This window comes from Zonotrichia leucophrys, chromosome 10, assembly GCF_028769735.1.
Source record: "Zonotrichia leucophrys gambelii isolate GWCS_2022_RI chromosome 10, RI_Zleu_2.0, whole genome shotgun sequence".
Classification (NCBI taxonomy): domain Eukaryota; kingdom Metazoa; phylum Chordata; class Aves; order Passeriformes; family Passerellidae; genus Zonotrichia; species Zonotrichia leucophrys.
The window spans coordinates 12,119,031-12,139,458 of record NC_088180.1 but is presented as its reverse complement, the minus strand read 5'-3'; the positions used below and the strand labels follow the sequence as shown (position 1 = coordinate 12,139,458).

The following is a 20,428-nucleotide window of genomic DNA, read 5'->3' as shown; positions in this document are numbered from 1 at the left end:
TTCATTATTTTTCCCCCAGTATTTCACACACATTACACGTGACTGCTGCAGTTATTACACCCAGTGGCTTTTCAGAAATCTTGCAGTTTAATTCTGGGATAGTGGGGGTTCTTCCCCTTGAAGACCTGACTTAGGAGATTATGAAAAGAATCTCCAATTTCATTGAAAGTGTATTTTTTGTCCTTGTGTTTGCAATGCAAAGCCGGGAAATGTGAGCTGAGTTACAAAGGATCTGTTCAGTTATCACTACTTAGCGTGAAAGCAAGTGCAGTGCGACCCAAAGCAAGGTTTTTAGAGGAATATGGTACCATTCATACACTCCACCTGGACGGGCATAGAATGCCTGAATTCCTGCCTACTTTTGTACACTTGATGAGTGTGAACTCATGGGGCTCTGTCGCCCATCTTCAAGAGGATCTTGCCACCTCAGGGGAAGAGGGATGTCATTATCTGGGGACAACACCAATGGCAGTAATGTCGTTCTACGGCATCCGCTCATGGGTGGTGGTGACCTGCACCTCGATCTTCCCCTTAAGTTTAGGAAGGCATGGATGGCACCCCAACCTCCTCCTTCAACTTAAGAGTGACACACAGCACCCCAACCTCCTCCCTCAATTTAAGGGTGACACAGAGCACCCCAGCCCTCCTGCTCAGTGCCGGAGGTCATGGACAGACCCCAACCTCCTCCCTCCATTTAAGAGTGACACAGAGCACCCCAACCTTCCCACTCAGTGCTGGAAGTCAGCAACCCAAGCTCCTCCCTCAATTTAAGGGCGACACAGAGCACCCCAGCCTCCCCCTCAGAGCCGGAGGTCAGCGCCCACTCCCCGCTGGTTTTGGGGCCGTTGGGCCGCACCCTTGCCCGCGGATTGCGCTGGCTGCCCCCGGCTCAGGGAAGTTCGCGCCCTGGGGCCGCGGGTTCGAGCCCCGAGGGGGGCGGCCGTTCCGGGGCCGTGTCGGGGGCGGCTCCCGCCGGTTCTTGCGGGGGGTCCCGGCCGGGCAGCGGCGACCGCGGGCCCAGCGCACATGTGCGGCCGCCCGGCACATGCTCACTGAGCGCGGCGCATGAGCAGAGGCGGCGCGGGGCCATCGGACATCTTGGGCCGCCCCGCACGGAGCGGGCAGCGCCGCCGGTCCCGGGGCGGGAGCAGCCGCCGCCCCCGCGCCGCCCGGCCCGCCCGCCCTGGCGCCGGCTGCCTGCCCCTCCCGCGCTTCCCCCGGGCTGCTCTGAGCATCCCTCCGCCCCTCTTGCATTTGTCTTAATTCTTCTCAGAGACAAGATGGCAACGCCGGCGGCGGTAAACCCTCCCGGTGAGTAGCTGCCGTCTCGCCCCAAGTGGCCCCGCCGCACAACACGCCCCCGCCGCCGGCTCCCCCCGCCCGGCCCGGCGCGGTGCCCGCAGCCCCGGGGCGGTCCCGCCGCTCCTCCCGCGGGGCCCCGGGCCGGGCAGAGCCGGGCCAGCGGAGCCGGGAGCCCGTGGGGTTCCGCGGGACACGCCGCCCCTGTGGCCCCTGTGGCTGCCGGGCTCGGTGCAGCGCTGCAGACACGAACAGTGGTGCATAAGCATTCCGGGCATGGAGCAGCGGGGACGGGCAGTGCGGAGCCGTGCCTGCCCTGGGCACGAGTAGGAACATTGGCTTTCCCTGCCTCTGGTTTGGCAGCTTCATTGTCGGCTCGTGGAGCCGAAACGGTGCTGAAACTGACCAAGGGCACCTCGGCATGTGCCCTATGTTTGTTTCCTTTCGGAAGGATGCAGTAAATATTTGCTGTTAGTACTAGAGTTATTGACTAAAGAAACTTACAAGCATTTTCCCATTCAGTTTTTTCGTGAGAGAAGGCATTCCCCGACGTTTTGTTGTGTGTCTGTGAGATGTAACATCTGTTTTGTTCAATGGCCGATGGAATAAAGTGAATTTGGCTGAAAGGCCAGGGTAGTATTTTGGAGATGGACTTGGGTCAACTTGGTGTGGATCAACAAGTATCTGACACTGAAAATAATTGGGATGATGAATCTTGCACTGGGTTCAGTACTAAGGAAGAATATTGCTATTAAAGGTCAATTTCAGTATTACTTGTTTTAATTTGTGCTTGCATTATGTCATTTTTTGTAGAGTCAGATTGAGTTCTGACAATTAAAGGCTTGCTTGAGTAAATGCCAACTAATGTTTAAAACTTGTTCATTAGATTAAATCCTGCTGTAGTTGGTAGTGCGGTTGTCATGCTGAAAGTAAATATTATGATATAAACAATGAATTTGGTTCAATAAGTGCCAGTACAGTAAGCAGAAATTGATATTTGTCAGTCAGAGTAGGTTTTAGTATCAGAATTCTGCATATTAAATGAAAATTAATAATTAAGGGAAGGTTATGAAATTAATATCATTTCGCTTTCAGGGTACCATGTTGTGATCATAAAAGAGAGTTTCACTGAGTGCTCTCAGTGCAATCAGTTTTGCAGTCAGAAGGGGTTACAAACAGCATTTTTTGCCTTGGGTTTGGTTTGCCATCCTCCTGTCTGCTTTCCAAGCTACACACTGAAGGAACAGCCCTGTCCGCTTAGAGGCCAGTGCTGAAACTGCTGAGTTACAGCAGAGCCCCTTTGGCACCAGCCTTTCCCACTCTCTGTGCCCACCTGCCTGAGGCTGAACCCACAAAAAGATGTGGTTGCAGGAGGTACAGTCTACATGGACTGCTCCTAACTGAGTTGGGCTTCACCATTGTTCTCCTGTGACCGCTTGTTGAATTGAGGGATTGTAATGGGATTATTGAGGAAATGAAAAGAGGAAGGAAGGGCCAAGTGTATTGCCTGTGTGCATCTCTGTGTATGTGACACGGTGAAAGTTGATCTGCAGCGTGGTCCTCAAACCCTCGGAAGCACAGATTGCTGGTCCATGGGAAGGTTACGGAAAGGTGTTGGTTTCCTGAAGGGAACCAAGATCCCTTCTGCAAGGCTGAGGTTACAGAGCATCGTTCTGCTCCTGTCTGGGCAGCTGGAGCAGGTCTGAGCTGAAAGACAAATTTATTAATGATCCTCCCACATTTTCTGAGCATGAGAAGTGTTGTTGTCAGACACTGAGGTGAAGTCAAAGTGGGGAGATGTGAGGAAAGGAGATCTTCAATCTGTAGCACAGTGCTGCCTTTGCTCTACCACGGACAGCAGAAGATAGAGCTGTGGGAAATACCTCCACTTGTAAAAAACTGTTTAAAATCATAATTTGTCACTGTTCTTTTTTTTTTTTTTTTTTTAATAACTGCAAAGCAATGCAGAGAAACAGCCAAAATCTGTAGCAGAATGATTTTAATCCTGTTGTTTTCCCTTGGGGACAGATCCTCAGCTGGAGTAAGATGAAAGTAGCCCTATTAGTATTGGTGGAGCTGTGCCACCTTGTGCCCGTTGACTTTCTGATCTGCAATGTTAGGGGAGCACAATAGAGGATTAACTTGTTAAGCATCTTTAATGATGATTAGAAATTACAATATGATTAAATTTTTATTAAGCAATTGTCTGGGGCTCTAATAACAGTTGGTAATTTAGGCAGGACATTAACTTGCAGCTACCACAATACAAATACATGTGGTTTTAGTCATATTCTAGATAGTGGAATGGGGATTAGCAGAGAGAGAAGAGCTGGGTGTTCTCTAACTGTGTGAAAGTGTTTCAGTTTGGGATCTCCTGCTGCAGACCCATGTAGTGCTGTAGTAGCATCATCTCTGTTGTGTGAGGTGCAGATTTATCCTTTTTCCCACAGATCTTTTTAATGGAGAGTTTCAGTTAGGGAAGTTCATAGAACTGGGAGCAGTTTGCGTCCTTTCCCACCTGAGGCTCACGGGAACTGCAGTGTCAGGGACCAATTTGTGGTGGCTCAGATTTGGAAGCTCTGTGGGCTCCCTGGGCTGTGTGAGATGTTCACTGATGGCTCTTTTTGGTGAGGGTGCATATCTGCAGCTGAGCATCACCCTGGCACAGCTGAGGGGCTGTGTGGGAGAAGCTGCTTCCTCTTGCTCAGCCTTGGAACGGGTCTGGCTGGGAGTGCTGGGTTGGTTTCTCGTACTCTGGGTGACAAACTGAAGTGTGAAACAATACAGGTGTGTGGGAAGCTCATCTGCATTGGCACAAAGCATCACAGTTAATTTATTTCCTCCTGAAATAAGATTGGCATATTAAATGGGATTTAAGAACAAAAAAGCTGTGGAGGTGTTACAAGCATTTTGTATATTACTGCTTGCAGCACAGTAACTTAGTGCCATGTCTGTTTGAAATGTGTTATTTTTGGAACGCAAACTTTGTCAGAACTGTTCTGCTTTGGGTCCAGATTTTACTTAAGTTGAAGTGGTGATTCTTGTATTATCCAGGGTGGGATGAAAACATAAAATTCTTAATGAGTGTAGGCACTTTTTTTCCTGAGACATCAGCTGGTTTTGGGGTGATGAGTTCCAGTCTTGCTCAGTCTGATGGGTGAGCAGCAAATTTCTGCTGTGGTCAGGTGACGAGAAATGAACTGAAAGGCATCCTCTCAGTTCTTCCCACTGAGGTACCCCTGAATGGAAGGTAGTACAGATGTATTGCCAAAATGCCACGAATTCGAAAGTCAAGACAAGAGAAATCATGAAATTTTGCAGTTTAGAGTTACTTTAGAGGGAAGATCCCACAGGATGCATTTTTGGTGATGTTTTACAATTTTATAAATCCTTAGGGTTGTAATTTTATATTTAATTGGGGAAAAAAAGTAACTGAGTTGTTCATGTAATCCTTAGAGCTCCTTTTAGTGATTTCTTTTTAAGCAGAGAGCCCCAAATACAAAGGTATGTCCTCCAAAGGGCATCTACTAGAAATGTGTAGAGAGAGATGTTGTGACAGGAGAGAAGGGAGTTGCTGGGGCTTAGGACATTACTGCAACCACAGCAGCTCATGAGGGGTCCTTTCAGCCCATGGCTAATCCAAAATATAAAAAATTGGCATTTTAACTTTAAGAAATACTATTAAAGAAGCTCTCTTTGCTTTCAGTTTGTAATGAGTTAACAGCAAATTTTCTGTCATATTCATGAAGACTTGTAAGCCCTGCATCTGGACTCTTGGTTTAGGTCAGTGCATTGGGTTCTGGGAGGTGCTTTTGGGGTTTATGTGTTTGTTGACTTGAGAGTTAAGTGGACAGAAATCATTCTTCTATTTGAACTAGATATTCTGAGAACCAAATCATTTTTTACCCAGTCCTACATTTGGGCTGAAGTTACTAAGATATTAAGTACTGTGAAAGAATTTTTTTGATGGTGCTCAGCTCATATTCCCAAAAGGAGCTGGCTTTCTGGCAGTCTGGCCATTCTTTTCTTTAGATTTCAAACAGCTTTGAAATTGATGATTAAAAAAAAAGAATCTACATCAGTGTTTTAGATTTCAAAATCATTCAACTCTAAGCCCAAAAGTTGTGTTTTATTGCCGCTGCTCAGCCCTTCATTACAAGACTATCCAGCAAACTAAAAAATCAATTTAACAGCAGACTGGGGAGTACATGGAGTGTTGTAGTGATGGAGGTTATAATGAGCTCTGATGCTTCTGGTATGCAAAAAAGTAGTCATCATTCTAGGACAAAGTTTAAAAAAAGGGTTTCAAAATTAGAATACTCATTAGCTAATGGGAGGTTTACACTGCAGATCTTTTTCTTCTTGTGTTTTCATAGCTCTGGTACTGCAGAATTGGTCCTTAATTCAGTGAAACTGTGATATGAGATGCCAATGCCTCTTGAATTGTTCTGTGATAATGTTTTGTCCTTCAGGACTGTGTACTGAACAGTAACTGGCATTGAAGAAATGCCATTTTATTTTTATATTTCTGAGGTATAGGTATAGGTCATACAAAAGATTTAATCTCTTTTATCACAAAATAGTTATTTGAAATTTGCATATGTAGCTTGTGGTTAGTTCCAGATATTTTTTTCAATAGAATAATGTTTTCCCATTCCTCTAATAAAAATGCAAAACAAAAGAGATATTGCTGATTTCTGTAATACCATGTGGTGTTGCTGATATTTCTTGGCAGTAAGGAAAATTGCAATAGAGATTAGATAGAAAAGAAAAAAAATAGCCTTTTCAAAATAGTCAAGGCAAAATAACCCTGTTGATGTAGTGATTATTGTTATTAAGAGGACAGAAATGGGGCTGTCATTATGAAGATGTATTCAGAGATTATGCTTAAATGGTTGTGAAGATCAGATATGTGTGTCGCTCAGAGTAATTTTGGGGGGCTTACTGCTTCAGAACTGACAAGCAGGAATGGAAAATGTGTTAATTCAGTGCTACCTGCAGAAATTACAATGTTATTAAAATTTGCAGTAGGAAAGAGAAAGAGGGGTCTGGAGTTTAAGAGATGGGGATTTAGATCGTGGCTCTTGTTGAAGATCTCTGGCAGATTTTCCAGTCTAGCAAAGTGTCTTTGGCTGGCCAGCAGTGTTTGGGGATGGATGAATCAGCTCAGGATGAGCTGTTGTGTCTGGCCAGCTCTGGGCAGAGCAGGGATGTGTGCAGATACCAACCCCAGCTGCCTCTGGCAGGAGGGCTGTGCTCAATAAAGGTGATGTGGGAAAGAATTCAGCAAAGTCAGAGCTGCTCCTTCACCATTCTGCAACTTATTTCATGCAAAACATTGCATTTGCTGGACAACACAGGCAAAAATGTGACATTCCAGACATTGTGGGTGGGTGCTTGCTCTAGAAACCATTGGTACAGTTTACTTCTTGCTAACAGTGTTTTCTTTGTTCAGCTCTAAAGCATTTCCTGTCACCCCATCTGTATCAATCATTCTGTCAAGGAGGAAGAGAAAAATTTTATGAGGCTGCATTTGTACATTTTATTTGCCTTCTGATTATAACTCAAGTAAGATAGATGCAAAGAAAGAACTTGAGAAAAATAATCCTTCAACATCTTCCATTGTTTCAAATAAAAATCCACATGAAAATGAATAGATGGAATAAACCCCCATGGACCGTGCACTTTCTGTCTGTTCTGAGAAGAACTACTTTGTCACAAAATGTTACAGGATTTTGGCAAGATCTGGCCTTTAATGTGCAGAAATTACGTGGTTTGAAAATGCAGGATGAAACGGAGAATGACAGTTTTTTATCAAGAGCTGATTCAGAGTTTATTTTGGATAGTCAAAATTTCAAATGGATCTCAGTTTTATTGTTGGCATGGATTAGTGGCCGTAGTCATGCGATGTGTGATGAATTAGAAGCTGTTTTCAAGATAGATGTAATTTCCTTTTTTTTGTACCCAAAGCACGCTGGTCTTCCTTGAGCAGAGCCATCTGCACAGGGAGAAAGAGAAATCCTTTCTTTTGGGTACTCTACATATTGATGAATGCTTCTAAACTTTCTGCTTCCTTTTTCTTTCTTGTGAGCGTTTGTTTCCATTTTGCTTATCTTTGCTATTTCTGTCCCGTGGTTTCCATCCTGCTTTTCACACTTAGGTGTCTCTACCTTTCTCACAACTCCTGTAACTCCTGTATTTTCTCTGTGCTCAGCTTTGTATTGACTTCTCAGTGTTGTTGAAATGTAAATGAATCCTGGCATTGTGCTGGTGCTACTCCCAAGTCTTTCAGCAGCTTATGAATTCAGATTTGTTCTGTGGGGAGCATCTCAAGTCCCCCTTAGAGAAAAGTGGTACTTTTTCTGTGCTGCCTCCCTGCAGCCCAGCAGGTACTGGGAGGTGTAATCAGCTGTGACAAATTAGGAGCCTCTATTAGCTTGCATCTGCCCTGGATGGGTGTTGTTGTTTTGTTCAAAGACAGCTCATAGTATTAATTTCAAATGCTTAGATCTGGGCTGCTGCGGGTTTTTCTCATCTAAATGTCAACTGCATGTGACAAGTAGAATAATATAAAATAATTGTAATTTTTTCTCTAATCAAGCAAAAGGGGTGTTGAATTGTTTAATTACTGGCTTTGCCAGCATGCAGATGGAAAGGCTTTTCAGGTAAGTTGCTCATACAAAATGCCTAAAATGGATAGTAATTAACAACTGGCTCTTCATTGGTATGTTAATTATGCTGCCATTTGTCCTGGTGCCTGTCGTTCTTTAAATGTTCAGTTACACTGAAGTGAAGCGTTCACTTCCTGGCAAACACAGAATGTATCAGAACAGTTTGACTCTCAGATATATGCAAATATTTTATGGGAAGAGGCATGCCAGTAAATCACTGAGCTGCAAAGAACAAAAACACTGCATATTTGTATTCCTCAGAGGTAAAAGCAAAGGAACCTGCAGGCCTGATTTTGAAAAATTATCCCTAATACTTTCCCAGTACTAACCCAGAGCACAATTCCATGCAAGTAGGTAGTTTTAGGAACTTGTTTACTGCTGGCTGTTTCTATTAGTGAAGCTAGGTGGACATCTGGGTGCTGTTAAATGCCCTTGAAATGCATATATTTTAAAACTGTATTGCTTGTAATATCTGGATGGAAAATTTGAACTGAACTGGAAGTGCTTTTAGAACTTGGGATATAACTAATTATTTTGAATGCAAGAAGAGTTAAAATAGCTTGTGCAGTAGTCTCAGATTTTTTTTCAATTTAGTGGTAAATTCTTTTGAGAACAGAGATTATTTCCTCCTTTCTGGACTGTGCTTTGCAGAGTGCATCCCCAACCTCCACATCCTATTGCAATAAGTAAAACCAGGCTGTGTCTGGTATGTCTGCAGCTCATCCAGTAGTGTCCTGAGGAGTGCCAGGCTGCTGAAGTTAATGGCAAGTTTGCTGTGCCCAGCCTGTGAGTATGGGGCTGGTATTTTAATTTGCTGAGCTTCTGCCACATGGGAAGTGGTGAATCAGCCCAGCACACGGTGACCCTCACATGTGGCAGAAGTCAGCCCCTGAAATGAGGTGCTGATTGTAACAGTAGCTGTGGGAAGTGGATTATAGCCATAAAATTAGCTACAAAAAGGCACTAGCTACTGTGTGTCACTGCCCTCTGCATCATATTCCATCCCTTCATGGACAAAAAGTTGTGTTGCTGTTAGTACTGCCAGGCCATGGCTGAGCTGGATTTCCATTGTGTTGTGTCCAGTGAAGTTGCTAGCAAAGTTCCTAGCTCAGTTTTGAGCCCAGCTTTAAACACTTCAAATAGTGATAACTAGAAAATCGTGGTTTGCAATGATAAATTCTTGTGTTCCCAGTCACTGAGAGGTGGCTCATTTAGCATCAGTCCATGGAGGTTGATCTCTGGTCAGTCTGTTGGCTACTCCTGTGAGTCATATTTCTATCACAGTATATGGCACATCAGTGTCTTCCTTGGATTTAATTTATTTTAAAGCATCTTTAAGAGATACCCTGGCCCCCCACATCTAGATGTCTCACCCTGAAAATGTTTTGCACTTTCTGTAATAAGTAGTGGTTTGACCAATAGAAAAAAGGCTGTATAATTAAAGCTTCCTTTTGTTGTAATGAGATTTTCAGTGTAGGAATATAATGACAAATTATTGGTACTATGTTCAGTGTTTCAGAGATAAAGGTTCCTCTGCTATGTTTTTATGTTTTCATCTAAAATATTTCTGGTTTAAGGGAAAGAAAGAAAAAGTAAGTTTATATGGTGTGCAATAAGGTTTGTGGGAACAGCAGTTGTGGGGTTTTTTTTGCTTACTCTAGTGAAGGTTTGAAATATGCATTTTCATTGTTGAAACTGAAGTAAATGAGTGATCGCTATGAAAAACATAGGAGCCTTCTCAAACCCTCTTATGAGGACTGGAAAATTGTCTTCATTTTCTAGCTGCATCTCCAGCAAAGGGACAGTGGACTGCTGAAATTAAGAATGTCTTAAGTGAACATAGCAATCTTCCCCAAATGCCAAGTGTTGAGGCCCACAGGATCCAAATTTCCCAGTTTTCTGAAACAAGTTCTTAAAAATGTGTGATGTCTCTGTGGATTCTCTGCCATCTGTGAGTTAGGGTTGGTCCAAGTGAAACTATTTATCTGGAACTGGATTCTTACTAACAACAAAGTGTTCTAGATCAGACTACATGGAAACCCTACCAAAAATAGCTGATTACAGACACAATAAAATTAAGTATAAAATTTCCATTATGGATACTTACAGAATGAGACTGCAATAGGGAATTTTCTTCCTTCTTTGTTGTTGCTGATGTCTGTGAAGTACTTGGGTGTATACGAGTCTTTGGGCTCCTTGTGTTTTACTCATACTTGAGACTTGGTTCTTGAATGATCACAGATGTTGGGTTGTTTTTCTTCTAAGTAAAACCCGAGTGTTCCTGGACTTTCTGTACTCTCTGAGCTGTTTCTGATACACTCAATGAACATGTGCCTTGCTGAGATGTATTAGTCTTTTGCTTAAATATATCTTGGTACTCTTTCACTTTTCAGACAAGCTAACATTATACATTTCCTAAGTGTTTCCTGACTCAAGACTTAATCATATTTTGTTTTAGTGGTGTTCTCCTTCTGCTTCAGAGCTCTTTGGTTCTGAACTGTAAATGGGACTGAGGTGAGGATTATAATGGTCTTTAATGTTTTAGGGGAAGCTGCCAGTCTCAATATCTTTGCTCTCCAAAGTGTTCCTTTTTGTCACCTGTGTTTCTCTCTCCAGGTTCCATACATATTTTAAAAAAAGGAGGCACATAAATATGTAAATAATGTTTGAGGTTAGGCAGCTCTAGGATGGAATGAAATTTTAGTGCTGGTGTTCAGTAGCTGAATTAAAAGGTGTGTGGTTTTACTTGTTGGCATTTTGGTTGAGTACTATCAGCTGGAGATGTGTGAGTGGGTGGGAAGAACAGTAACGTGGAGTTCATGCTGAATTATGTTTTGCTGGAGGAAAGGCATTCATTAGTCTCATAGCTGGCACATGCCTCTTTATTCCTCCTCTATAGTAGTTTCTGACGACTTTGATGAAAAGGTTGATATGACATTAAGGAATTGGTTCTGCCTCATCTACTGATGTGCAAAAGACTTTCTGCCCTTGGCAGAGCTGAGTGAGACACGGGCAGCATGCCAATCCTCACTTTGCTCTAGGAAGGGCACGCATGTGGTACATGGTGCAGGGTTTGAGGAGCCTTGGCTCCATCTCTGAGTGTTACAGTAGAGTTAATGATGGTGGATCCAAGCTCAGCTCTGAGTTCATGGTGTCTCCACCCACGCCCCTCCCTGGGTTTTTCAGGATGGTCCTAAGGACAAAATACTCTTTCATCTTTGCTAAATTTAAAATGAATGTGGTAATTAGGAATAAGAATTTCAGAGACCAGTAGATTGCCACTGTGCAGGAAGATTCCTGGCTGCTGCACCCTGGCTGCACATTTCTCATGTATCACTGGCTGCCCCATGTCAGAGAATTGACCAGGGCAAAAAGGCAGGCTCGTGGTACAGCCCTGGACAGGGTTCAAGTTTGCTACAGGCTTTCTACTGAATCACTGACAAATAACATTCACATGCCACAATTAAGTCGTCTGACTTTTGTTTTCGTTTATCTTACCACCGGTTTGCAAGTCCTGTTTGTAAGACTGCATAATTTGAGATGCTTTTTTCATATATATCAGTTGTAAAAATGACATATTTGTAAGATGCCTATGCTGGGACAAGCAGAGAATGTGCTTCATTTTGATGTACTAATTGATAATGTTTTATTAATAGATTTTTATTTCAACCACTTTTATGTTGGATTAGCGAAAAATTTTCCTCCCTTTGGGAAGAAACAGAGAGAGAAAAAGGAAAATATACAACTTCTTTTCTCTCTGGAAACAGCAGTTATTATTTATGCCAGGCACATGAATAACCATTAATTTGTATTTTCTTTACAAAGTAGGTAGGATATTTGGATAATGTGCTTTTTAAGTGTATTGGCAGAATATACACATGATAGATTGTTATTTCAGTGCTGAACTAGCAACAATCCACTGGCTTTAAAGTATTAATATAGGTTTTACAGCTTGCATCATGTTGTCTTATGGTTGCTTTTGACACTTAAATTTGCATTTGAAAATGCATTAGTTTATTCTTATCCTGTTACAGTTTGTATTAAGATTGAGAGCAAAATGTACATTGCTTCATACACCAAAGAGATGATCAAACTATATGAAAAACACACTTGCACTGAGTGAGAATTATGAGATAGTTTTCAAGTGTTCGTTGTGCATTTGCAAGTTAAATTTAAAAGTAGGACAATGTATTATATGAGGGTATTTGGTTAGTGGGTTAACTCAAACTGATCTTTAAATCAAATCAGTGAGCTGTCCCTGGAAGTAAATACATTTTCAGAAATGAAATCATGATTCTTTCTAATGTTGAAATGTAAGGATAAAGTATTTGCAGTGATTTCCTGGTAAATGCACGTGGCTGCCACTGGTTGTTTGCTTTGCTGCGTGCAGTCCCTGTAGTAGCTGGAACCTGATTGCCAGGCTTGGAATTCAGAATAATCTTGTGTGTCCTGTGTACTTGCCTGTGCTGCTCTTCAGTCAGCAAATAGCAAAGCTAAAACCTTACTTTGGTCAATATTTGCAGACAAACAATCAGCTTGTTTTTTGACAAACATCCAGTTTGTTTACAGTGAGGGTTTTTTCAGTATCATTCCTTACTTCTGCATTTGATGTATGCACAGAACTGTCTGTATGCTTTTGGGAACAAGTGGCTTGTAATGGATGTCAAATCATGTTTAATGTGAATATGGGGACATAGAAAAATAATGCTTTGTTGTTATATGCTTTTTTTTTTATTGTTTAGTGGTTCATTGGTAGAATATCCAGCAAATCTTGTATTCTGTAATTCTGAAAAAGCAAGTAAGAGCATGGCTGTTACTGCTGATCACTTCAGAAAGTCCAGCACAGCCTACCTGGAAACAGCATTTCTCTTATGTTAAAACTGGTGATTTTAAAAAGAAAGCATGAGATTCAGTTTTATAAAATGTGTTCAAGAGGTAGCTCTGGGAAGAAGTTAAGCAGAAAAAGTGTTCCAAAATTCATAAGAAATTATTGGGAGTGTAGGAAACTTGAAGTAACACTAAGGAATATTTTACAGCAGAGCTTTGTAGTGTTTAGTATTTTCTACATCCCTATGAAGGTTTCCCTTATGCCATAACATTGGGGTGTGCCATTTGGAATATTTGTAGGAATGAAAAATTTTAGAAAGCAACAACAACAGCAAATGCTGTTTTGAACACCCAAAAGCTTGTAAGCTTCTTTTTTTTTGTTGTTGTTTTTTTTTGTTTGTTTTTTTTTGTTTTGTTTGCAGACATGAGAGATATAACATGTGAAATTACCTAAAAGGAGGGATGTTTTAAAAAACATTTAGAGAAGTGAAAGGGCAGTGAAAAGTAAAAAAATCACTAAAATCTTTATTTGAAATAATGTGGGTTTTTTGCTTGCAGAAAAATTCAGGGTTTGGGAAACTCATCTGCAAGGAGGAGGGTGACTGCTAATGTGGGTTGTTGTATCAGATAAGGTAAGACATCAGATGTTCTGAAGGTTGTCCTTATTGGGAGGTTAAACTGAACACATCCAGATTGGTGACAGGTGAACATTGTGGGATCACTGGTGCACTCTTTTCAGGTTGGTTTTTGAGATTCAGTTCAGTTTGAATCTGGAATTTTCTTAGCCATAGCCCTCTTCCATGTTCTGAAGGCTGGACTACAGTATTTTGTAAACTGAGCAAGGGGAAATAATGGCTGTTCACTTGTATACCCTGTTTGAGTCATGTTTTTTCATCCTACTTGCTCCTATGGGAAAGTGAGGTTGGCTGTTTTCTTCAGTCTTTAGAGAAAAAAAAAATAAAAGAAATTTTAATCAGAAAATCTCCTTTGACTTAGAGGCATTTCAGACAGGCATAAAATGAACTGAGTATTTACAATGCTCAGGCTGAGTTTTTGAAAGGAGTTAAATGTGGGGTTTTTCCCCTGCAGTTTTTAGGCAGAGAATATTGTATTAGAAATCACGAGAAAAGAAAAAAGTACTGAACCACACCCTATTTTTAAAATGTGTTTTTTATATACTGATATTCTTTTTGAGGTGTTTCACATAAAAATTCTTATTCTTAGTAATGAATTGGGGTGTGAAAACACCTGAAAGGCTAATTAATTATCATAACATCAAATAAGCATCATTTGCTTGTTGATCAGGCAGAACTGAAGTCATTAGTGCTATCAATAGGATGCTGTTTAATGAAAACAATAGCATTCTGATTACCCAACAGTGCCCAAGGACACTGTAAATTTACTGATAATTAAGTATTTGGTAACCCAAGTTGCTGTTCTGAATGAAATTTAAAATTAACAGACCCTTCTGAGGCACACTTAAAAATCTCTGTAATAAATAATAAAGGCATTTGAAGTCAGTAATTTTCGGTGGATAATTTGAATCAGAGTGATCCACATTTTACACCTTTTTCGTGTGGCTGTGTTTCTCCCAAGCTCTCTGCAGCTGATGGGGAGTGGATGTCTCAGCCTGGTGTGGTGGGAGCAGCACAAAGATCTCAGCCTGTGACCACAGTGGGGCTTGCAGGGCAGATCTTGGGCCACCCCGTGCTGGGTTCGGTGGGATGGCACCAGTTCCTCAGAAGGAGGATGCACAAAGCCTTCGTGGTCTTCCTCACCATCCCTGGGTGACTGCAGAGATTCCTGCTGGGGATTGCTCAGTTGTAGGCAGGGATAACACTTCTGTTTTGGTCTGGCTCCAAGCATTTTCAAATTTCTGCATTTAGGATAAATTATATAACTGCTTGCACCTGTGAACTTAGTGCTCAGTGAAAATGAGTTATAAGAATATTTCTATTAAATAATTATAAGAGGAGAGCGAGAATTTATTAGTTCACTTGAACGTTTCCGCTCATTATTTAAGAAATATGTTGTCGAATTTCTTTGAATGTGAACCAAAAGTTATAGTCATAAATACTGCCTCTCATGCTCATGAGATCTGATACCTGATTTCTATAATTAAAAGAAAATACAGACAAGTGATGTTGGCAATGACTTTCATGTGAATTCTGTGCATTTCTGGTTAGAGGAAAAAATTAAATAGCTGAGAAAAGACATTGGATTCTTGGGGAAGCTAGGCTACCCTTGATCTGCATTTAGTTAAAATCCATTTTGGTGAATAAATCTGGACAGATTTATTAGCAATTAGCTTTATTTCTTTGCATTTATACAGCTATTGACTACATTTTATTTAGTTGATAGAAGTTTAGAGTGCTGTCATCTTGTTATGTTGTAAACTCTGGAGAGCCACGGTATTGATCTCAGTCAGTTTTATTTCTTATGTATACCATTGCAAGTATTTTAATAGAAGCTTCAAAATAATTTCCACAATTTGGCAGTTGAACCTGTACATGAACAAAATAGATTTGTGATCGAGCACTGAAAATGCTTGAAATCTAAACCAGCTTCTGTTGCTGGAAAATAATTGCTAGATAGATAGTAAGAAGCCAGACTACCTGATAGAGGATTGTGGAAATATTATTTTTAAATAAATAGTTTGAAGGTAAATGAACAAAAATGAAGCCTCAAAGAATGACATAGTGCAAATAAACTATTGAGCAGTTACTGCTATTATTTCTTTGTCATAAAACAGTTACGTAGGAACTTATAAAAAGAAATTTGCTTGAAATATTTTTTTAACGATTATAGAAGAGGGAAAGGAAACAAGATGAGCTTAAGAAAGAACAAATAGCAATGATGGTGTAAAACTAATAATCAGTGATCCGGAGTAAGGGCATACAGTGGAAAATGCTTGGTTTTATTGTTAGTGAAATAAAGTAATAGCAGTAATTTCCTATCTTTTGTACCTTTGTAGAAGAAACTCACTTAAGAAATGCTACTTCTGCTGCTCCTGATGTGAAAATATGCTGTTTTGTCCTGAAAGTAGAATTTTTCAAGCGCAGCATATCTTTTCTAGCACGGACCAAAAGCAGGTGCTTGAAGGAGTATAAAATCAGAGTAAGCATGTGTGGTGCTTCCCTGGCTACTGTCCCACCTTCCAGCCGGCCAGTGATGTTTATTTATTTTCCACAGTTTTAGATAGGCACTACATAAATCCTATAGAGTATTTTTTTGGCATCCACAGCTGCCCATTGTAGGGAGTTTGGGGCATCCAGAGATGGTTGTGATTGGTCAGGAAGGCTTTGCAAAAACAGTAAAGGGTGAGGGAAGGTAAGAAAGATGAGAAGGGGGAAGTTGTGGGATGGTGTGACAGTGGCTGAAATGCTTTGACATTGCCTTTGAGGAGTGCACTGGCTTGGGGTGGCACCCAAGAGGGGGCAAGCAATGCAGTGGGAGAAGGAATCCAGGCTTAACTCTTCTGGTGTTTATATATTTATATTTTATATTTATCTATGTGTGTATACACATGTATATATGTGTGTACATACATCTATATCTCTCTGTATGTGGTCATAAGAGAGGCCAGCAAAAATTGTCTGGTGTGCAAGGCAGGAGATGAGGAGTGTTTGGATGAGAGGGCTTTTCTTTCTTTGTAGGCACAAGTCCAATCTCAATAAATTTTAAAAATATAGAGGCAGATATGACAAAACACATCCATAGCTAAAATTGCAGTAAAGCTTATAGTATGGCCATGTGGGTTTTTATCTTTTTAACTTGCATTTGCTGAGTGGGTAAGTCTCAGATTGTTCTCTTTTCATTTTTACTAAGCAACAAATTTTACTAGGCCCTTTTAACAATTAGTGATAATTCTGTGGACAGGGCTGTATGCAGGTGTTTTGCCTAATTCAGGATTGTTGTGCCTTTAGCTGGTCTTGCAGCTTCCACTTTACCTCCTGATGTTTTACTGGATAAAATACAGCAAGTGTTCTATTTTAAAAAGGGAAAAAATTGTCCTGTACATGAATTTCTAATTGAGTGCCAACCAAAACAAGATAAATGAAACAGACTTGTTAAATGAAGAATTAATGGACTGAGCATGATCTGTGTCTGAGAAACTTGAAAGAAAGTCCTTGGAGTTTATTATTTTTTTCCTCATGTTTGTTTGCCCAGGCTGGGTATGTGCTTGCACAGTTTGAGTTCATTAATGGGTCAGCTGTGGGCAGTTTTTCATAACAGAACAGCCATATATGTTATTTGCTAGGTCTGATGCTCAGTAAAAAGTATGGAAAATAACACTGAATGTTACCTTCTGTTTCTTGCACATAACTTGTAATTATGCAGTTACTTTTGGCAAATACAAAATGTCAGAGAAGCAGGGAGCATCACCATTCATTTCAAATGGAAATGATGCATAGTTTGGGGAGCCTTGTTTTTTGGTGATTTGCTTGACACTTTTGCCACATGTCAGTAAGATCAGCCAAAATAACGTCAATAAAACCAGGGCACATTAATTCAGAGACAATTAAGTGTGGAATTATGTTGTATGATTGCATTATCACGTCTGTAGCTGCTGAAGACCAGGTAGGGTCACATTCAGACACCTTAAATGGTCCTGCTGCTGTTGTCTGCTGTTTTACATGACCTTTCATGTAAGCTAAACACCTGCCTCTCTTCTTTTAATGATGTTTACATCAATCCTGGAGCAGCCTTTCCAAGTCAGATTTTCATCCTCCCTGTAAACTGGTCTTTTAGTAGCTGCCCTACTTCCCTGCCCAATTTGCATGTGCACTTTCCCACTTGTAACTATTTATATCTGAGACATTTGCCAAGTGTTGGAGGCTCAGGTTGTGTTATCAGTGTGAGTCTACCTCAGGTCCTTGGGTTTGTTTCTGGTTCACTCCTTCATGCACTTCCAGACTCTAGATGTAAGAAGCACTTTTCTTCTAATGTGTCAGTCCAGCATAATCATGGTGGAGACCTGGGTGCTCTTCTGCTTGAGTTAGAGTCCCACTTCTGCAAGGGGAAGGATTATCACATTTTAGAGGCAGGCCAAGTGCTTAGGTTCAGGCCAGTTTTCACCTTCATTCTGCAGTGCAGATCCAAGCCTTGTTTTAATTCTGAGAGGGTTTCTTGTTTTTCCAAGACTAGAGACATGGTTTCAGAACAGGAGCCATTAAGGCTTCTTTTTTAACCTTTGCTCCCTATTCTGAATTTCAGCAACCTCTTTTGAGGTAAATGGTCATAGTTTGGCGGGACTTGTCAGCAGTTGGATGCATTGGCTTATTAAAGAGAGTACAAGGAATAGTTCACCTCAGTCAGAGGCTGAATAGGTCAAGAAGAGATAACACGGAATTATTAATAAGAAGTGGAAAAATAGCCAGGGGAAAATGCAGGGGCGTAAGGTGCAATGTCATTTGTCAGGAAGATAGGAGGAATGAAGAAGCAGCTACCTTTTCCCTTCTTCCCAGCCTAACTTTAAGTTGGCAAGTGCATCTTCTGTCTGTTGCTTCCAGTTCAATTTTAGTCCATAACATCCTCTGCAGTAGGTGCAGAGGTGTGACTCCTGTCTTCTTCTGGATAGTGCTGATTGATTCTGAGTTTATTCATTTATATGTGTTGGTCTTGTAGGCAGTGAATAGGAATGTGGTCCTGATCCTTTTCTTACTCCACAATGTAAATTGTTGTGCCTTGACCACAGGGTGGATATGGATGAATGGAATTACCAACATGGTAATAAGGTGATTAACATGAAAATTGGAAATTAAAATAAGAAGTGCTGTCAAAATAACATTCAAAATCAGCTGGTAATGTATGAAATATTTTTTTAGTTTTACAGATAAGATTGATGTTTCTACAGTGGGGTTTTTGGGTACTGTGATTTGTGCATGGCATATCTAATTTTGGATGTTTCAGAGGATCCTGGTTTTGAGTGTTGGCTGCTCATCCTGCAGTGATTGGTCTCACATTGTCCCTCAAGCTGAGCACTTGCAGCAAGAATTCCCCTAAAGTAGACCAAAGGTCTATTTTGTCACAGCTTACTTCCAATTCTTTGTCTGCATCCCACCTTCTTTTGCACATCCAGGTGGTGTGGGGCACACAGAAGGGTGTGGATTGCAGTGAGATCCCAGGACATCCCACATGGATGGCTTGTGTGAACACAGCGGTCAAGTGTGGAGGTACCATAGAGGGTTTCACCTCTTTGACTTCAAAACTTGCTCTTCCAGTCTACTGGTGGGGCATATGGTACCAGTCTTTGACTTCAAAACTTGCTCTTCCAGTCTATTTAGGTGCGTCACTGACCCTGCATCTCCTGCAGAGTCACAGCAGAGAGGGCAGGGAACGAGGTAACTGGATTTGGCCTCTGGAATATGTTAGGCCACTCTCTAAAATGCTTGGTCCCAGTCTCTGCTGAGCAGACAGTGCCCCTTCAACTGAGCAGCTCCATCTCATCATCTCCCCCCCCACTCTGAGTGTGCTTAACATTCACCTGTGATGCAGGCAGAGGATAAAGCTCTGATCTTCATTTTGAAAAAGAGAACGTTTCTCTAGCAACTGCTCACCATATGCCCTAATTTATCTTCAAGATTAGGGGTGGGCCCCCCTCACACCCCAAAGCACAAGGGCATTGTGGTGGAGGGGAAAGTTTTTAGTTAATTAGGATTTTTATATTATTCCTGTCTCAGTAGCTCTTTCCAGAACCTAAATGGTTAAAGTAGAAAATGTTAGTAATTTTGCTGCAAATAAATTGATCAGTATGCAAGACGGTTGTCACCGGCTGAATCATGGTCCACAGTTAAGGTAAACAGATCTGTGATGACATTTTCTGAGCAGAATACCAATGCTGCTACATTTCTTCCCAGAGGTTTCTGACTCTTCTTATATGCGGATAAAATTTCTCTCCAAGAAGGTTTTGTTCACAGCAAAGAAATAACATCTTTGTAAGAGTCTTCCTGAAAGGTGGGATTTCTTGTATTTTGTGATTTATTTGTAATCGTAATTCTGTCGAGAGCATGGCAAAGAATGTTTTTGCTTTTCTGCATATCTTCTCTGTACAGTAGATGTTTTTGATGTGGAGTCTATTTAAAGTGTCTGGCAATGGAATGCAAGTAAAACAGTATTAACAGAGTTATCAGGAACAATGAAAACGGGGTTTCTTTTTTATATTCTTTGAGAGTGAGCTCTGTTTTATAATCTCTGTAGTTAATACATAAAAGCAATGACTAAATATACAGCTAGATTTTTAGCATTAGTGTTTCTGTGAAATATTTTTTGACTACATGATGGCTTCGTATTTTTGTTGGCATATTCTAAAGTAAGAGCTATGATATAGTTTATTCTTAAATGTCTCTGTGCTAGGCAGAAAATCCCCCTTGCAATTGACTGCAATCAAAACCATTTAGCTGAGATGCATCTAACTCCCGTATGACTTCAGGGTGATGAAAAATACAGTTTCTAAAGAAGTTTTTGAAATTTGCTTTCTGAGAATATTTAAAAGAACATTTTGAAATCACTGCGTACGATGCTGTTGATGGGATTGGGAGCATTCATAATTCTATGTTTAGCCTTAGATCCACATTTTCTTGGAGTGATTGACATCTCAGCCATTCTGTGGATTAGTGGCTGGAAATCTG

At 41.1% G+C, this 20,428-nt stretch overlaps 1 protein-coding gene across 3 annotated transcripts in view; it reads left to right on the top strand.

Moving 5' to 3' along the window:
* Positions 1 to 984: 984 nt before the first annotated feature.
* ARNT2 (aryl hydrocarbon receptor nuclear translocator 2) overlaps positions 985 to 20,428 on the top strand; it is a 94,106-nt gene continuing 74,662 nt past the window's right edge. Inside the window, exon 1 of one of the 3 annotated variants that reach the window (XM_064721864.1) lies at positions 985 to 1,311. In XM_064721864.1, the coding sequence (XP_064577934.1) occupies positions 1,281 to 1,311 (31 nt within the window). In that variant the 5' untranslated portion in view covers positions 985 to 1,280. Of the gene's footprint in view, positions 1,312 to 19,609; positions 19,755 to 20,428 lie in introns of those variants that run through there. The other 2 variants (XM_064721866.1, XM_064721865.1) reach the window with 2 other exon arrangements.